Source organism: Sparus aurata, chromosome 21 (assembly GCF_900880675.1).
Source record: "Sparus aurata chromosome 21, fSpaAur1.1, whole genome shotgun sequence".
NCBI lineage: Eukaryota > Metazoa > Chordata > Actinopteri > Spariformes > Sparidae > Sparus > Sparus aurata.
In genome coordinates this window covers 9,427,821-9,446,299 of record NC_044207.1, presented here as the reverse complement: position 1 = coordinate 9,446,299, position 18,479 = coordinate 9,427,821, and the positions used below count along the sequence as shown (strand labels likewise).

The 18,479-nt window shown below is 40.2% G+C and overlaps 2 protein-coding genes across 3 annotated transcripts; both read right to left on the bottom strand.

Annotated features, from left to right (window-relative positions):
* Positions 1 to 1,403: 1,403 nt before the first annotated feature.
* LOC115572925 (zinc finger protein 665-like) lies at positions 1,404 to 6,848 on the bottom strand. 2 transcript variants are annotated; one of them, XM_030403432.1, is made up of 7 exons: positions 6,711 to 6,848; positions 5,445 to 5,647; positions 5,252 to 5,344; positions 4,952 to 5,047; positions 4,666 to 4,776; positions 4,435 to 4,564; positions 1,404 to 4,325 (listed from the first exon to the last, which is right to left on the bottom strand). In XM_030403432.1, exons 1-7 carry the CDS (start codon positions 6,757 to 6,759, stop codon positions 2,449 to 2,451), a joined length of 2,559 nt encoding a protein of 852 aa, XP_030259292.1. In that variant the 5' UTR covers positions 6,760 to 6,848; the 3' UTR covers positions 1,404 to 2,448. The 2 variants fall into 2 exon arrangements, with proteins under 2 accessions (XP_030259292.1, XP_030259293.1); XM_030403433.1 differs by having other exon boundaries at positions 6,616 to 6,831.
* Positions 6,849 to 7,259: 411 nt separating this feature from the next.
* On the bottom strand, positions 7,260 to 11,734 carry LOC115572926 (zinc finger protein ZFMSA12A-like). The gene is made up of 7 exons (XM_030403434.1): positions 11,570 to 11,734; positions 10,699 to 10,901; positions 10,127 to 10,219; positions 9,944 to 10,036; positions 9,706 to 9,816; positions 9,465 to 9,597; positions 7,260 to 9,030 (listed from the first exon to the last, which is right to left on the bottom strand). Exons 1-7 carry the CDS (start codon positions 11,571 to 11,573, stop codon positions 7,646 to 7,648), a joined length of 2,022 nt encoding a protein of 673 aa, XP_030259294.1. The 5' UTR covers positions 11,574 to 11,734; the 3' UTR covers positions 7,260 to 7,645.
* Positions 11,735 to 18,479: the final 6,745 nt, after the last annotated feature.

Here is an 18,479-nt window from a genome sequence, read left to right as displayed (position 1 = left end):
AGGAAAGGAAAGGAAAGAAGGGAGTAAGGAAGGGATGAGGAGGAGAGGGGGCATCTGGTAATGATCTGCGTTTATTAGCAGCTCTCATAGTAAATCTGCTGGATTTTTGGCAGCTGTGGGAAGTGTATAAATTGTGATGCATGCATTTCGAGATGTCTCAATAGCGGCCTTCATCGGGAATACATTACTCCATTAAATTCAAGATTCATAAGCCGAGCAGTCGGGGTTGTTTTTGTTTTCCAAAAATCACTTTGTTTTGAAGAAAGCACCTTTTTTTTGGTTTGTTTTTTTTGTTACTGTACTGAAGCCAGCAGGTGGGATTGAGATCACTGAATTATCTCACTGAGAAGTCGTTATCTTCCCTCCCCCGAGGACACAGGCAGATGGTAAGGCCTCAGAAAGGTCAGAATGAAACTCCACATGTTGAAAGAACCTGCATGCATCCTAAAGCGGAGAGGTTCTGCATAATGTCTTGGGCACGGCAGCTTGTTGGCAGGCAGGATGTAGCGCGAGTTTCCACAGGATCCCGACGCTCATTGGAGAAGATTAGTAGCATTTGTGAGTCAGAGACTCAGAGTTGCGAGTACAACCAGCCAGTCTCCAGCCAGACTTTTTTTTTCTTTTGGAAAGTTTGTGGTTTAATGTCTCGCAGCATTTAACACACCATGACAGTTCATCTTTGGGGGGGTTGATCTCCCTGTGAACAGCAAGGATTTCGGTTTGTTTGAGAAAACTCTGACTAAAAAGCTACTATGCATAAGTGACCACATATGAGATGAAACACAAGCAATGGAACAAGGGAGAAACTAGGGGGAAAAGTAGTTTCTCTCCTCCAGTGAAAACATGAAAGTCGGGGCAGCGCAGATGGAAGAGATTAATCGCAATGTGCCTGTTACGATCCTGTGTTACTTCATCTGACTGAGGTCCAAGTTAGCTTACAAGGCGCTGGGAACAGTGGTGGGCCAGCGCAAAGTTCACTGTTGGCTGAAGTAAGAAAGACAAGAGAGAAAAAAAGTGGGGGAATTCTCTTCCGTCAAGGTTTGAACGACTTCAGATACTGCGAGGCGCCGGTCGAAACATCAGGAAATTGCAGGCTAATCAAGATTCTGACCACGCCAAACAGAGTTAATGACAGGAAATGGGCCTGAACAACTTCCGATGCAACAGTGCCTCGTCAATCTCCACTCTCCTCAGTCAACATAGTAATAATCAGGCGACTAATAACTAATCTCCAGTTGCTGGAGAACATCTGACTGATCCTCACATAGATTTCAGTACCTAATAGTAAAGGCCAGGACTGCCTGGGGGGAAAATGGTTAATGGTCCCCTACTGCCATCTAGTGAAACATTAGGGTCAGACAGCAAATGTAATTCTTTCCCGTTGAATAATTTCAGTCATCATGCACAGAGTATAACCGAGGTCATTTAATTTGAAATCCACAAAGTTGTCAAACCATAGGATATAGAAGGCCTACAGGAATACATTTATGTCGTGATGAAATAAATGGTGTCGTGATTTTAACTTTGCACTCTCACAAAAGTTTGTCTTTCAGCATATTTACAGAGTCAACATGTTCATTTTCTATAACTTCTGAGGCCTTTCCAAAAAATATAATTTTCACCAATATTACGTACAGCTTCTGAACATACCTCAGCCAAATAATATCCAGGTCAACATCCAAACATATTCATGCAGAAGAAAATGATGAAAGAAGAAAAAAAAAACTGCTCAAAGAATAGTCTGGCAGGAAGTAACAGAAAACAATGGACCATTTGATTGTGCTTAAATTAAAGGAATGGTTCCACATTTTGTGAAATGCACTTATTCACTTTCTTGCTCTGTGTTAGAAGAGAAGATTGATACCCCTTTTCAAACTGTCTGATTAGCTTAGCATAAAGACTGGACCCAGGACAACGACTCAACCTGACCGTTCACAGCACCTCTAAAGGTCAATAATTAGCACAGTATCGTGTTTGTTCTATAAAATACAACATCTAAAATATAAAAAAAGACTGGTTTCATATGTGCCAGATCATTTCTTCTTTGGGCAGATTTACTAAAACCTTCCGACAGAGCCAGGCCAGCTGCCCCCTCCTGCTTTTAGTCTTTGGGTTGAGCAGCACTCCCTGGTTCCAGCCTACGAACAAACAAAAATTACAGCAATATCAATCCTCTCTGATGCTCAGCAACTAAGTGCTTAAGTGCAATTCCCAAAATGTCAACCTACTCCAAGTGGCTAATGTGCCTATATTTACTTTACAGTGAAGAGGAAATTGAACTTTTCACTTCAATTTCAACAGCAACTGTACAGCATCCGTGTATCATCCTTCATGTATTGCTTGGTTTAGTTGGTCCGCTGCAATTTTAGTAACCTAACTGCCAAATGCTGTGCCTCTGTATAAGTGAAAATGTTATCCAAGACTCAACAGTTTGACTTCGAGCCTGACTCAGTTCATGTTCGAGTGGCTTTTCAGGTGCCTCCTCAGGTGGTTCAGACAGGTGTAGGTCTTGGGACAGATTTGGCAGTGGTACGGTCTCACCCCTGAGTGGTTTAGCGTATGCTGCTTCAGCACACTTCCATCTGAAAAGGCTTTCCCGCACTGAGAGCACACGTATGGCCGCTCTCCCGTATGCACACGCATGTGAACTGTAACCTTGTGTGCCATTGTAAAGCCTTTGCCGCACACTGTGCACTTGAACGGCCTCTCTCCTGTGTGGGTGAGCCTGTGTGTGCGCATAGCACCCATCTGGGAGAAAGCCTTGCCGCAGTCTGGGCAAACGTGCGGCTTCTCGCCGGTGTGAACTCTGGTGTGACTCCTCAGTCCTCCTGCTGTGGAGAAACACTGTGAACAGTGAGTACACTGATATGGCCGCTCTCCCGTGTGAGTGCGCATGTGCTGCTTCAAATCGTAGCGGTTCCTGAAGCCACGGCCACACACGAGGCAGCTCTCCGGTCGGTCGTCGTTGTGGCGGAGCTCATGGTTGGCCAGGCATTTTTCTGACAGGAAACATTTGCCACATTCCTGACACTGATATGGTTTCTCGTGGTCGACTCTCTGATGGTACTTCAGCTCGCTGATGCCAGGGAAGGTCTCATCGCAATATCGGCACCTGAAGCGATGGTTGGGGCTGTAGGGGAGCTGGTGTTCACTCATCTGATGGTTCCTCAGCAGGTGGGCCATCTTGAAGGTCTTTCCACAATGCGAACACTCGTATTTTGTCAGTAGCTGGACGCACTGATGTCTGACCCGCTCGTGTAGAGACCTGAAATTACACCCACACTTGGTGCAAATGTGGGCGGCATTCTTACATTTTCTTTTCCTGTGGCCGGACAGGTGAGCCTCTGTGCGGAAGGCTTTACCACACTGAGAGCATTTGTAAGGCTTCACTGCCGTGTGGAACCTCTGGTGTTCAAGAAATTCAAAACGATACTTAAAGCTCCTTCCACACAGTGGACAGTTATGTGTGACTCGTCCTCGTGGGTAGATGGTCTTGACGGATGTTTTCCTCGAGGACATAGATGTGGAAGATATCCGATGAGCCGAGCCACTCTTCCTGTGTTTACCTCCACTCATTAATTTGGCCGTCTCCATTTCACCCACCTCTTCGTGCCGCTGTTGATGCTTGACCAGACACTTGGAAGAGATAAAGCTCTTTCCACATTGCTTACACTGATAAGGCTTATCATGATCTACCTGTTGATGATACTTCAGGTCACCAATTCCTGAAAAACCCACCCCACAATGACTGCACTTGAACAGGCGGCTCTGGGCGTGAGTCAACAGGTGTTCCTTTAAGCTGCTGGACTTTTGAAAGCTCTTTCCGCAGTGCCCACAATCGTAGTTACGCCCACGTTTTGGGCAGTGGTGTCTGAATTTCTCCAGCGAGGTTGGAAAACTGTTCCCACATTTAATGCACAGGTAGGCAGCATTTTTGCATTTCCTCAGCCTGTGACCGGCCAACAGAGTGGCCGTTCTGAAAGCTCTCCCACACTCGGAGCAGTTGTATGGCTGCAGCCCAGTGTGGACTCTCTGGTGTTCGATGAGGACAGAGTGATGCTTGAAGCATTTGTCACACTCGGGGCATTTATGCATCCCTGACTGCTGCCTCCTGCGAGGAGATGATGAGATATCAGTTCTTTTTGGAGACTCTGGAAAGTCAGCGGATGTTGAAGGGTTCGTAGACAGTTCTTCATCGAACATGACAATCTGAGGAACGTCATTATTTTCATCATCACAAGCACTTGGGTGGGAAGCGATGGCCACTTCCAGCGATGGAGGGAGACACAGAGAGGGAATGAGAAGATCGTCCGACTGAAATGGAGCTGCAGGGAAAATACAAGGACATAAATTAGTAATGCAACAGTCTCTCTCTTCTTAAACTAATACACTCCATGTTGATGAGTTCATAGTAAATGTAAACGGAGTACATACCAACGCTACTCTTAGCTAATTTTCCGTGGCACTGTTTGCTTTGGAGAAGAAATTTAAGATCATCTCCGTTTGAGACACACTGCATGTACTCCTCTAGGACAGAAGGGGCAGCACTGATCCAGGATGCAGTCTATACAAGAACAGCAGAAAATTTAGACATTTTAAAAAAGAAATTTATAGTTGTTATATTGATTTACTTAATTTTTAATCTTTCAGAAATCCTACTTGTACCTGTTTGAAATCTGGTATCGGCAGCAGCTCCTCCAGCCTGGTGAAGAATTCACAAACCAGAGTCTCCAGTGCTGTGTCAAAGTCAGGGCCATACTCGACTGGAAATACATTCTGTCAGGTGGGAATAAAAAGAAACCAAAACAACCACACACCTTTAGCACATGGCATTATCCTCATACATTTAAGTTTCTTCATCAAAATTTTGATTAGGAAATAGATTTGGACATGTTTTGCCAGATCATATCATTTACAGTTCCATATAAATTAAATGTAACATTTGTTTTACCTTGAGGAAGTGTTCTCTGCCATCAGTGTCTTCAATGAGGCCCTGGACCAGCTTCATAAAGTTTGCCTCTGGCGCTTCAATTACAGGATCATTTGTCTAAGTTCAAAAACATTACAACACAGCCGTCAGAAACTCAACAATATCCAATTCACTATCATATAAGAACCATTAGGAAGCAATCAACGAGTTGGCAGTTTTGCTTTAGAATTAAGTCATCAATTAACGATCAAAGCCGTAGCCAATTAATGGATGCATTGACAAACTGTTTCTGTTGTACATCCCATCAACGTAAACACTCACCTCCTCAATGCAAGAAGATCGGATTCGGTTGAGGTGGGTCTCCACGGCCTTGAGATCCTCTGGATGTTCTGAACGCAACAGTTCAAGAGTTGTCTAGACAAAATTCAATTCATGATTTATGATAAATTTATGATTCATGATACCATTTTCTTGAGTCTATATATTTATATATGGTGGATTTAAAAACACTTACCCTTGCTCTCAGGCCCAGTGAGAGAAGTCTCCCCTCTCTTTTACTCATCAGTTCAGGAACTGCATCTGTTACCATGGACACAAACTCCTCCAGTTTCCCATAGTGCTTTATGTTCCGCTGGCGGACCACTTCCCACATCACTGCTGACATCAGCCGAAGTGGTGGGACCAAGAGAGCCAGCGAGGACAGGGGGACGCTGAATTCTAAAAAAGTGAAATAAGATTGGGACAAACACTTAAGACACTTAAATTGGAAATCTTTCAAAAACTGGAATCTTGCTTAATGTAACATCTGTTACACGTGCTCACAGTTCACGTTTTATGTCAAACATGGTGACAACAGTGAGGGGGAAGTTAAGATGTTTTAGAGATTGGATTTATGTCATCTGGAAAGTCATTTATGCTAGGTCTTCATCAGCATAACTTATTTTTAGGAAGACGGGAAATACACTCCCCAGTGCTTACTCGAGATTAGAAATGCCTTACATTTCCAGTTATTTACAGCATCTCACTTTAAAATTCACTGAACAAGCACTGAAGTCAGCACAGACGGATGACTTTCTTCTAGTATCCATCCCTGTGATGCACTATTAACCTACAGTTTGAAATACAGCCCTGTAGAGAGCCACAATCTAAAGCACCGGGCGGGCTAGTGTACACAACTTATCTCTAGCTCCGAAAGCTCATTACATGTTAATAGCTGTAAAATAAAATGCGATTGTCCTGAAATGCTAAAACACAACCAGTGTTTTTACACGGCGTCAAATGTCAAAGAAGATAACGTTATAGTGAGTAGCAATGTACCAACTAACGTTAATGGACAGTTTACGTTCGCAAACAGCTAACCTGTAAGCTAACGTTAGTCACTTTAGGATGAACCATGGTCTTATATCAAAATTCAACAGTGTTTATAAAACCCCTACGAGTGCATAAAAACATTTTTAAACACGAGGTATCGTTTCTGTTCATGCACAAGGCAAAGCGTTAGCCGTTAGCCAAAAGGCCGCTGATGTAGCCTGGTAAAACCGGTTTATTATTTGGGAAAACAATTCTTGTTCCAGGGATTAGTCGAGGCCTATTGAGCCTCGGCTAATCCTTCGCTTTAGCTATTCGAGTAGCCGCACAAGAAGCGAAAAATACAATTTTGCCGAGCCTCGCGAGCTAATACATACCCATGTCGTTCATTGTGGAATTCTTTAATAACGATAGACAGAACGATCATTACTGTGGCATATCTTTCATACTTTCGGTTAGCGTGCTAGCTAACCGTATACGGGGCCGCAGGCGCCAACTTCTTCCTGAAACACGCTGTTCATTCTGGGGAGAGTTGGCCCAGTCGTAGTCAGCTTCGAACAGCGAGGCTCGTTTTGCGTTACGGGGCAGCCCGGATGAGGCGATTCCTATTTACTCGCCGCTCACAATGAGATGCACCGCCTCTCCGGTGCAATGAAATAACTAAATCCTAAATCCACGTTTCAAACTTGATAAACTCTATTTTCTAATATCCCTCGGATTTCTAATGTTTCAAAAGCGTCCAGATACTTCTAAGAGAAAAGGTTTTGAATACATACATTTTCTATATTTTGCGACGTGTTGAGCGGGCAGCATGTCCTGTAACCTATTATTAGCTAATTTATTTAGTTATTTATATGACTATTTTAAGTTTCATTTTAGTTTTTAACCCTGTGCATGCTGCTCTATATCCTTCCTGGCACCTGAGTGGGATGCATAAAACACCCATCCATCCAGCCATCCAAAAAATAACTAAGTAATTATTATAATTTCTACTTTGAATAAAATCTAGGGGAAAAAAACATGAGGATTACAAGAGCTTTATTCATTTGTTCTCAGTTGTGTAATGTTTGATGTTGGCTTCAAGTACAAGTTCTGCTGGTGTCAGGAACAAACGAATAGGTTGCTTCCATGCCCTAGTTGGGATTTATTGTGTGCTTGTTGTTTCCTTAGAAACCCTTTTAACATGTTTTATGACACCAGAGAAGCAATACACTTAAATGACAGTCCCAAAAGCTGTACTCAGAAAAATTTTTGAGAATAAAATCAACAGAACCCTCAACACAGGATGAGGAATCAGTCAGCAAAACCAAATATGTTTTCAACATAGTCCTCACGAGAAAGGATGAGTAAGAAATTTGTTAAACATTTCATGAAACCAAAACTACAATCATATGGTAGTCAATGGATTTAGACAGACTGGCTTTGAGCTATACTGTGAGTTTTCATGTGTCTCTTGAGGTGATTGTGACATGTGTAAGTCTTTGCACACAGCTGACAAGCGAAGGGTCGAACTCCTGTATGGTTCATGGTATGTTTCTTCAGTTCGCTGCCGCGGGAGAAACCCTTCCCGCATTCAAGGCAGACATAAGGTCGCTCCCCGGTGTGAACGCGCATGTGAAGGGTCAGTTTGCTCGCCATGGTGAATCCTCTATCACATAAAGTGCACTTGTATGGCCTTTCCCCTGTGTGGGTACGTCTGTGAATCTGCAGCTCGCCGGCGGAGACGAAACCCTTGCCACAGTCCGAGCACAGATATGGTTTCTCTCCGGTGTGAATCCTTATGTGTATGTTCAGGTTTCCTGACACAGAGAAACGTTTCCCACAGTATGTGCACTGAAATGGCCTCTCGCCTGTGTGACTGCGCATGTGAAGCTTCAGATCATGTTTGTTCTTGAAAGCTTTGCCACAATGCACACAAATCTGTGTTTTTGGTTGCCTGTGACGCAGCTCATGGGATGTCAAACTGGCAGCAGAGCTGAAAAACTTCCCGCACTGCATGCACTGATTAGCCAGCTCAAGAGGATGGACCTTCTGGTGGGATCTGAGCTCGCTCATGCTAGGGTACATTTCCCCACATATTCTGCACTTTAAGATACGATTCTGGGTGTGAGTCAGCTCATGCTTACCCAGCACGTGCATATTCTTAAAGCTTTTTCCGCACTGAGAGCACGCAAATTTTGGGACGTTTCGAACACATCTGTGTCTAAGTCTGTCCTGCATTGATTGGAAGCTATTCCCACATTTGATACAAATATAGGCTGCTTTTGTGCACTGTGTGCGCCTGTGAGTTGACATGTCAGAGCTCCTCCTAAAGGCCTTTCCACACTGAGAGCACTTGTAAGGGTTTTCTCCAGTGTGCAGTCTCTGATGCTCCAGGAGTTCATAGCGGTAAATGAAGCACTTTCCACAATGTGTGCATTTGTGTGCAACTCTCTGCCGTGGAGGACCATTTATCGGGCTGGACAACACAGGATTCTGAGTAAAAGGTGAGGGAGCTCGGCAGGTGGATGAAGCTTGGTCATCCTCCATAATGTGAACATGGATGCTGTTACTGCCATTGCTACCTGCTGTTTGTTCTATGGTGCTGCTGTCCAGGATGTTTGTTCCCTCCTCAGATGGCCATTGTGCATCCTGTATCTCTATGTCTTCTGCCTCGTGAGGAAACATCTCCTCGGGTTCTACTTGGTTTTCGAATGTTTGTGCGTTAGACTCCACATCTTTGGCGTTGATCTCTCGCAGTGAAGGAGGGATGGATAACGACGAGAAGAGGCGCTGCTCTGAGGGAGAATGCACTGTTGGGAAAGAGTTATTTAAGAAAAATTAGAATTACTTTACATTCTGTCCATTTAAAGGTGTTACTTTTAAAAAGTGGTTGTGGTATATCTGCTCTGGGGCTGCTGCTAACAGTTATTGTCATTATCAATGAAATTGTGAAGTATTTTTTTAATTAACTGATGAATAATTTTGTCTGTAAATGTCAAAAAGAAGAGAACAATGTCAATCACACATTTTTTAATGTTTTGTTTGACCAACTGTCTAGTACCCAAAAATATCAATTTATTTTACACTGACTCTACATTAAAATAAATATATACATATGAAACAACTAAAGTACATTGGGACTTTTCAAACAAAAAATAAAATAAAAAATAATCATATGACTGATTGTTTCAGCATTAATATATACACATTTAACCTGCCTGGTATCCCAAGCAGACAGACTTACCACTGGTATCCATCTTGGCCATTTTACCACAGTGGGCTTTGCTCCTGAGCAGTACTTTGAGTTCATCTGCTTTTGATTCAGGCTTCATGTACTCTTCTAGCACGGATGGTGCATCACTGATCCACACTGCAGTCTTTACCAAACAAAAAAAACTTTTATTCAGATGGCGTTGAATCGGTAATTCAGTCCATGGTAATGAAGAGTAAACTGTAAATTGTAAGGCGTAGGTTCTTCTGCTCACCTGTTTAAAGTCTGGTATAAGCAGCAACTCTTCCAGTCGGGTGAAGAACTCACAAATTACAGTCTCCAGAGCTGTATCAAAGTCGGGGCCATACTCCACAGGAAACACATTCTATGAAATGTTAAGTGAAAAGTCTCAACCACAAGCATGGGGTGTACGACCTCATGCATCATTTGACAAACAAACAACCTGGTTCTTTTCATGTCAAAACTGACGATGGGGGATTAAGCAGACACACCTCGATGAAGTGCTCTCTCTCTTTTGGGTCCTCCAGGAGTCTTTCAACGAACCGGACAAAGTTTTCTTCAAGAGCTTCATTTCCTGGATGAACCTGCCAAATAAAATATACACATTTAAAATAAGCAGAACACTTCATAAAAAGACAACATTCATTTCGTCCATGATCTGAAAAGACACGCACCTGTTCCGAGCTAAATGGCAGGAAGTTGTTCCAGTATGTTTTAACTCCTCTGAGATCCTCTGACTGGTCAGAACTTAACATCTGCAACGTCATCTGGAAAAGCCATTAAGACAGTCACTGACAAGTGAGAAAACTCAAGAATGCTAACCACAGTGAATAATTGCAGCAGCAAAATCCAACTGCCAGCTCGTCCCTTTTCATATTACTTTCTCCCTTTTGAGTACTATTTACAAATATGACACAATATGCACCATCATCTTTGCTTTCTATCTTGAAGTACAGGATTTCAATTAGAGTTGTTTTAAGATTGAGTAGATCAAAAAAAAAAAAACCCATTTGATGCATTTTCAAGGCAAATACGTAACAGATAATACCTTAAAGGACAAAGCAAAATTATTGATTGAACCAAAATCTGATATTTCTTTATATTTACTAACGCAGATTATGAAAACAGCAATCCCATTATCAGATAAATATCAGCAAAACATAGCAACTTTGACATGATGCATAAACTACTTTTTAAAGCTAATCCCTGCTGATAATGAAAAAGTATGCTGCTACACAGCGCTTACCTTTGCTCTTAAACCCAAGGTGAGCAGTCTTGTCTGTCTGTCTGTAAAGATGTCAGGGATAGCTTCAGTGACCAATGACACAAACTCCTCCACTTTCCCATAATGCTCTGTGTTCCTCAGACAAACCACCTTCCACATCGCAGCTGACATCACCCGCAGAGGAGGAACCAGTAGCCTCAGTAAGGACAGGGGCAGGGGACCCTCTGCAGGAGGACCAGAGACATAAAGCATTTATACCATAAAGTACATGACATAAAGTTATGACTTAGCTGTGTCATGAAAAGCACACCATGCAAGACTGCATGTAGCACTATTTTATTTGTTATTGGTAATAGAGTATGTCACAGTCCTCTAAGCCTGCTGATGTGTTCAATATTTTAATGCTGCCCTCTGGTGCGAGGCTCTCTTGAAAAATATAATCTATCCACAGTGGGATTTTTACTTGGTTCATAACATTTACAAAAAGAAGAAGCTCAACTATTAAGTAAACAAAAAGTGACTTTAAGGTTTATTCATTCTCTTATTATTTCTCTTTGTCCACTTATTTTGAGAGGCATCGTTTGACAGTTTGAGGTGTGTTAGCCCACTATTTTGTATGTTTATTAGTTAGAATATTCTGGACTAGACTGAGGCACAACAACACAATTTCTCAACAAAGTGAGGAACTCCACCCTCCTGTTTATTACATGGTCAAAATTAGACAAATATAGCATAAGCAAGAATGTATACTGCGTCTACTTAAAACGCTCCCCGGAATGTAAATTGTTATCTGTTTAACAAGTCAACGAAGCTAAGAAGTTGTTGTTGTTAGCAGTCAAGCTAAAAACATCAAAACAAACCGACACGAGCACTGCAAACTATAAAACTTTACCCATTTTACTCCCCCGAAGAGCTATAACAGTTGAAACGACTCGGCCGAAAGTTTCTTAATGACAATATTCTTCCTTCTGCACTGACTACTGTGGCGTATGAAAAATGCTTCTAATCCAACTCCTCGCTTCGTGCTTCTCGCTGTCAAGTGCAGCTGAACACAACTTCCTGACTCTACTTCTTCGTGTGGTGCATTTCCGTCAACATCCGGTAGCTTTAGCGCCGCCCAACGTCTGCTACAAAATAGTGTCAATGACAAACAGCTGTCATACTTCAAAATGCACAATTTCCATGTCATGTCGTGATTTTAATAATTTCTCTCAACGAATCTTACTCAAAGTAAAACAGTTCGCTCAACATTAAAATAAATAATAAAAGATAAAATAAAACTAGCATCATTTGAAGGCATAATGTAGCCCTAATGTAGCACTACATATACAATGTCAAATCTTGCTTTTCTAGCCTCTTTATGAATTTCTGAACTATACTTGTGCACGTACGATCATGCTCTACAGCCTACCTGTTATCTGCGAGATTGATGTAAAACCTGAAAATTGCATACAGAATAAGATCAGCAAATATGAATCAATTTTCTGTATGATATTCTTTTTAAAATTAAATAATTAAATATGGACTGCATCAATATGTTCGTTTTGCTTTATTCTTATCAGCTTGTGCTGGCCTCCGAAATCTCTATGACATGTTCTCCAGTTGTCCCTTGTGTTGTCCCTTACAGCCTTTTGTCTGTCACATTCACACACCTGTCAGAATATCACCTGGAGCCAGAGTAGGTGCCAACAAACTCAATCTAAATAGCCTTCAGGTTGATCTGTACATGCATGAATCCCCTCGTGGTGGCAGTGAAGGCTTTCTCTGAACAGGGAGGGCCCTGTAAGTTTTCACCAGAAAAAGAGGAACTATGGGAAAAGTAATTAGATAGTGCCTCATCAGATCACCATCTGGGCAGTGTTAGCCACCATGACTCTAGCTAAATCCCTGCAGTGCATGGTTACTGACAGAAGGGCCTTCTTGTACCTAAAAACGCTATTTCCTTCACTATTCTCTTTTTTTCTTTTTTCTTTCTTCTTTGGGGGGAAGGATTTGCAGCCCTTCTAGCGAGGCCAACTTACATTTGTACTCCGCCACCACAGAAAGCCAACTAGCAGCACTGGGATAATCATTTGAAACCATAGCTAAGAGAAAGGCTACGCGTGTCTGAATCAGATTTTTGTTAACATTCTGTAGTGGCCCAATCACTAGATAGTAAGTTTGAATGTGTTGCACTTTCATCACATGACACGCAGCATTTTGTACAATGGAGGGGGAACTGGTGAGCAGGGCAGATTATAAAGTCATGCCCTCAGTATTTTTTATCCAGAAACGTGTGTTTGAGTCCTCTGAAGTGCTGTTTACCTTATTTACACATTTTTTTATGGCTCTCAAAGTTCTGAGGACTTTACTTTTTGCGCAAGAAAGATACTACGCTTAAAATTCATATTAATATGAATGAACTGTTTTGGTGTAATATCAAAGAACTTGTTGTGGTGGTAGCCCCCTGTGATATGCCCTTATGACCTCACATAACATGGTGAATACATGGTAAACATGCTAACAAGAAGTAGTTTTGTTGCAGCTTTACCAGATTACATACCATTACAGAAACATCTATGGAAGCCCATTTCCAACAGGAAAAATAAAGTAAATATATGAACACATTTATGTATTGTTTATGTATTTTATATCAATACATAAACAAGGGCCAAAAAAGGTTTGACTCACTGAGTTGGTAAAGATTTGGACTTAAAGCTGTTGTGATTTTTAAAAAAAAATCAAATAATAAGTCTAAGTAATAAAAAAATAAGTCTTGAATATCTCTGTATGCCAACAGTAATCACTGTATCACTTATAGAGTTTCTCCTCTTCCTGCACATTACACAGTAATAGAGAAAAGACATTTTCTGGGATCCCTTCCCACTTGAACCAATCAGGACAGACTCCATAAACTCCATAAAGAGGCGGTTCTGTCTGCTCCCGGATCACAGAGAGCGAACTTCCCATTTGCTGCTATGTCTGAAGATTAACACTGCACATTCATGTGGTGACGTACAGAGGAGGGGATTGTAACTGCAAAATGGACAGGAAGTTGCTTAAACAACGGCACTTTAAACAAAAGCAGCTAAAATCAATATTTTACAACAATGGATTCACAAAGGAAAACTTCTGCACAACTGTGGATTACCAAGTACATTTCCCTGATTGCAAGTGAAAAGGACAGAGTGTGGGACTTTTTTTCCCGGATAATTTCAATAGATCAAATGTTGCTCGAGCTGATGAACACACAGATCATTTTTACCCGCCAATTAATAATTAACATATAAATTGCTGTGTAGACGTTTTTATCTGTGAAGTGAAAATGCTCTTTAAATATGCAGGTTCCCTAATTTTAATGATATTTCATAATCTAGACATGGCAGACTTGTGAACTAGGAAACATAGTGTAGCATTAAGCAGCAAAAGAGACAGCCATTTCCGTCAGGAGTTGGTGAAGACCAAAAAAAAATATATATTGGACTGATTTTTTCAAGTGGCCAAAAACTACTACACATAAACGCTGATATTGCTCTTTATATGCGGAAAGTGAATGAGTAACTGTTTGTCAAGTTTGATCGTTATCATCTTATAAAAAGGTGATAAAAAATGCAGTTTTGAAATAATTTGGCTAAACATGTAAAAACTATAAGATTCTAAGATTTGCGTAATGTCACCTCTTTTTAAATCACATTCTTTATTTAATTCAACTAATTCTGGAAAGTCTTCTCTTTTTTTTCTAGTCAGGAATGAGCTTCCATAAAAACCGCAACCACAAATATCACAATACAAACAATAATAATAACTCAGCCTATGAACTGTGAGTGGTTTGTTCATGTTTAACTTTCTCAATGGACAAGATTTAATTACACATAGACTTTCATGTTGAAAAATTAATTACATTCCCACTGACCCCTTTGACTGATGACGTCTAGATGATGTTGTGATCGTAACCTTCGTTTAACTAATGACATCTGAATAAAAGGCACACACAGAACATGCAATTCATCAAATGTCTTTTGTATAAGAGTTCAGCATGTCCACGTTATATGTAGACATTTTGTAATGCATTACGTTGACATTGCTGGTTTTTTTTTTTACTGTGTGCTGGTGCCTTTTGTAATTAGACATAGTGCCTTTTTAATCTTTTTAAAAATGTTTGCTCTCTCTGATGAAGCTTTAATCTCCGCCACATGTCCAAACGCTTAAAAATCAGATCAATTACCAAGTCACATTCAGTCAAGTCACATTTTTTCTGGCACTTCACGCACAAGCCAAAATTAAATTCAAAGTAAGCATCTGTCTATTATGAGGATGAACGGCCATAGTGTGTGTGTGTGTGTTTGTGTGTGTGTGTTTGTTTGTGGTAGTCGTGTTATGCATGTATGTCCACATGTGTACTGTATGGAGTGTGAAAGAGAGAGAGAGAGAGAGAGAGAGAGAGAGAGAGAGGGAAGGATAGGGAGGGAAAGAGAGAGAGAGAGAGCGTGCATTTGTGTGTCTGTGAATGTGTAATTAAAACAAGTGATTTTTTTCTCTTTTTTTTACACACAGATTATCCCTCCATCCCAGCTGGTCAGAGTTGGATTTGACCACCCTGACAAGAGAGAGGAAATCTCTTTGGGGCTAAGTCCAAATTGGCACCCTTGATGATTTTTTTCCAAACTGAAAATGTGGCAGTGCTCAACTATTCACTTGAACTGGTTGCTGAAATCTAAACACATCCAAACCTTTTTTTTTTTTTTACGATACAACTCACTGCTAGAGATGGAAAAGACACACAGATGCCAAAAATTCCAGTTTCTGTGGTTTGATTATTTTTTATGGCTCTGCGCTATAAATTATTGACTTTTTCCATGACTACACGATTTTATGATGGTTAATCACGCAGCAGCACTACCTTGAATATTTTTTTTTTTCTTTCAGTGCGAGATCCTCGACTCCCCAGCATTTTTCACTGAGATGAAATCATTAATCAGAACAGACCATTTTGGCTACATTGTTGAGGGGTTTTATGTGATTGTACTGCAGTTGTGGAGGCATTATAAACAAATTCAAGCTTTAAAGGGCAATACACTCACAGCGACAGAGATGCAGAGGTTTGCACATCTGTCACTTTTTTTTTTTTTTCATACACATGGACTCAGAGAGAGAGATTTAACAGCACACTGCCTTGTAATGAGGTCAAATCAGCTAACTGGTTCCTCATGTGAAAATGGAGAGACACTGCTCAGTTTTGAATTTTAGCTCTGTTTTTTCAGTACAGCAAAGCATATTCAAAACCATATCTATTAATGTTAAATGTATCAACATAAAAAAAAACCTTTGTCATTCATCTATTCAAACCGTACTGAGAGTTGCAAAACTTATAAATATGGAAGCGTTTTATTCCCATTTCATAAAACAATCCATGAAATGATCAACCTAAATGCAATACAGACAATCAGGTTCTCAAGGAAAGTCTTTTATATAAAAATGAACACAGTATGTTTCTATAATTTGATCATATCTTGTTTTGGCCAACATGAGAGTCACTGAAATGGTCTTTCAATATAAATACATTACAAAAAATAGGTAAAAATTAGCTTTACACACATCACACAGCCTCAAAGTTCTTTACACAGTTAAATACAAAATGAGCTCTCAGTGCATTCATGCTCTCCCAATCCACATCCATCAGATCAAATTTAACGGTCTCAAGAGATTGTGTGCGGACAATAATGAAAATCAGGCACATAATTCATGGATTATCAGTACACACAGCCCTTCTTTGTAATCGTTACATCGATGCAAGTTAAACTTGCAATGTGCTATGTTTGACAAAATAATCAGAATGTGTAGTTTTCACATAAGAAACGTTACAGTATATCTTTTCATATTAGTAAAAGTGATGACTGAATATTAAGATAAGAAGACATTGTGCTTTTTCTCATGTGTGTCACAACCTGAATACACTTGAAGCTATGTTAACCAAAAAAGCAAATCTCTATAAACACATGTAATATAAAGCAACTTCATTCAATCAATGTGCATATGAAGGAATTATTTTATTGAGCGCACCTCATACATAAAAAAAACCCCTCCAAACATTAGAATGTATTTCTTCACAATAGTGGTTTACAATTAGTTATTTGTTTTTTTGTAGAAAAAAAGTAAAATGTTAAAATTTTGAATTCTAAGAATTTTATGAGCTAACGTTGGCTTTGGTTGAAAGCATTTTAATAGCCTCATAATGGCCCTCATGTTGTCATTAGTTGGCGATACATCTGGCTAGCTACAGAATAGTTAACAGCTATGGAACTGTTTGATGGTCAATATTGTTCAGCCGTTAGTTGTCCTGTTTGCTGGTTTATGAGCTGCGAGGCTACAGTTTGTTGCTGAACAAAACAGGCACACAGCTGTAAAAGTGCTTCAGAATCTCAGAGCACTTGTAGAGATCTGGAAATTTGTACAAATTAATTAGTGTTTGTATAAAATATGAAAATTGTTCATGCACATACTTCTTTGATAAATATTTTTTGTTACAAACACAGATACATATATAAAACTACTTGAATCTGTTCTCAAATGCTGTTTGATGTAATACAAATTGCTAATATTTAGCTGAATTTGTTTTTATTAACTACCTCTTAAGCTTTTTTTTTCACTTATGAAAATAACTATTTTAGAGGCCTCTTGTCTAACTTCATTTTGTTTTGCATCCTATCATGTATATAATGTGTCCCCTTCTGTTATCTTCGTTAGTAGACTGCATTCACATGGCGGCCATTTTCTTCTAGGTTCAAGGTGGGAAGGTTGAATGCTGGGATAATGTTGCACTGCTGCCTTCCAGGTTGCAAGTAGTGTAAATGTAGAGAATCCTGCAAATGTTATAATTTTAACCTCTTCTGGTTAATCAGCAACAGAAATGATGATGGATAGTGCAAATCTGTAGGAACATTGGCTTATATTTCAGGGTAAAACAACATATTTGATAACTCGTTAGCTAACATTAGTGTGCAGTCGCTTCCTAGCTAATGTTTAGCTGAAACATTCAGTGTGTTCCACTTCCAGGCTGAAATAAATGTGTTTAAGTTGTGCGTTGAAATATATTTTTAAAATAAATTTATGCTTTTCCCTTTTGTAACTCCATCAGACAGTAATGTTAGCTAGGAAGTGGTTAAATGCTAATGTTAACTGTTGTCCGATAGAGACTAATGGGTTATCAAAAAATGTGTCATTTTATGTGGCCTGACGTCCCTCCAGACTTTAACTATCCAGTGTCTACTGAAAGCACAGCAGTATAAACCTGATGTCAGAGGTATATGGCAGCCATGTGATACGGTCTATTTGGTGGACCTGGCTGTATTTGTCCCTTTAGCATTTCCCTCGTCTTCAGCCTTGAGGTGACCTTGAAGTGGCCTCACTACAGACTTTTTGTATTGATTTCGCTGTACAAGATCCAAGTTTTTGCAACCAAACATATTAAACTATGTCAACTGTAAGAAAACATATTCAGTGATCAAGCTAATTAGTTAGCCTGTTAGCAAGCTAGCATGTCTCAGATTGGAAAAAATTACTGAACTTGTACAAATAGCACAGGTCCAAGAGGACGACTAGTGCCATTGGCCTGTGAAACACTTTACGAGTGTTAACTGTACAGTTGTATAATGTCTGAACAAGTTTAATTTCAGAGTCTTTCTCCTCTCATGGAGGCTGTGACTGTGTAACAAAACTTACTTCTGGGCTCTTCAATCTAAACAGAGGCTGTGATCTACATAAAAATATAGCATATTTCCTCGGCATCTGCTAATATATATATATAAAAAAAAAAAGTACATCTC

Bases quoted from the DNA above. Each gene is read 5' to 3' on its own strand.
- LOC115572926 (XM_030403434.1), bottom strand. The intron at 10,037-10,126 runs GTGCGTGTCTTT...TTTATTTGGCAG, and splicing joins TGCCATTTAGCTCGGAACAG to GTTCATCCAGGAAATGAAGC. The intron at 9,817-9,943 runs GTGTGTCTGCTT...AACATTTCATAG, and splicing joins AGAGAGAGCACTTCATCGAG to AATGTGTTTCCTGTGGAGTA.
- LOC115572925 (XM_030403432.1), bottom strand. From the start codon at position 6,759: ATGAACAGCGTGTTTCAGGAAGAAGTTGGCGCCTGCGGCCCCGTATAC. The intron at 5,345-5,444 runs GTAAGTGTTTTT...AATTTTGTCTAG, and splicing joins CACTGGGCCTGAGAGCAAGG to ACAACTCTTGAACTGTTGCG. The intron at 5,048-5,251 runs GTGAGTGTTTAC...TTTTGAACTTAG, and splicing joins GATCTTCTTGCATTGAGGAG to ACAAATGATCCTGTAATTGA.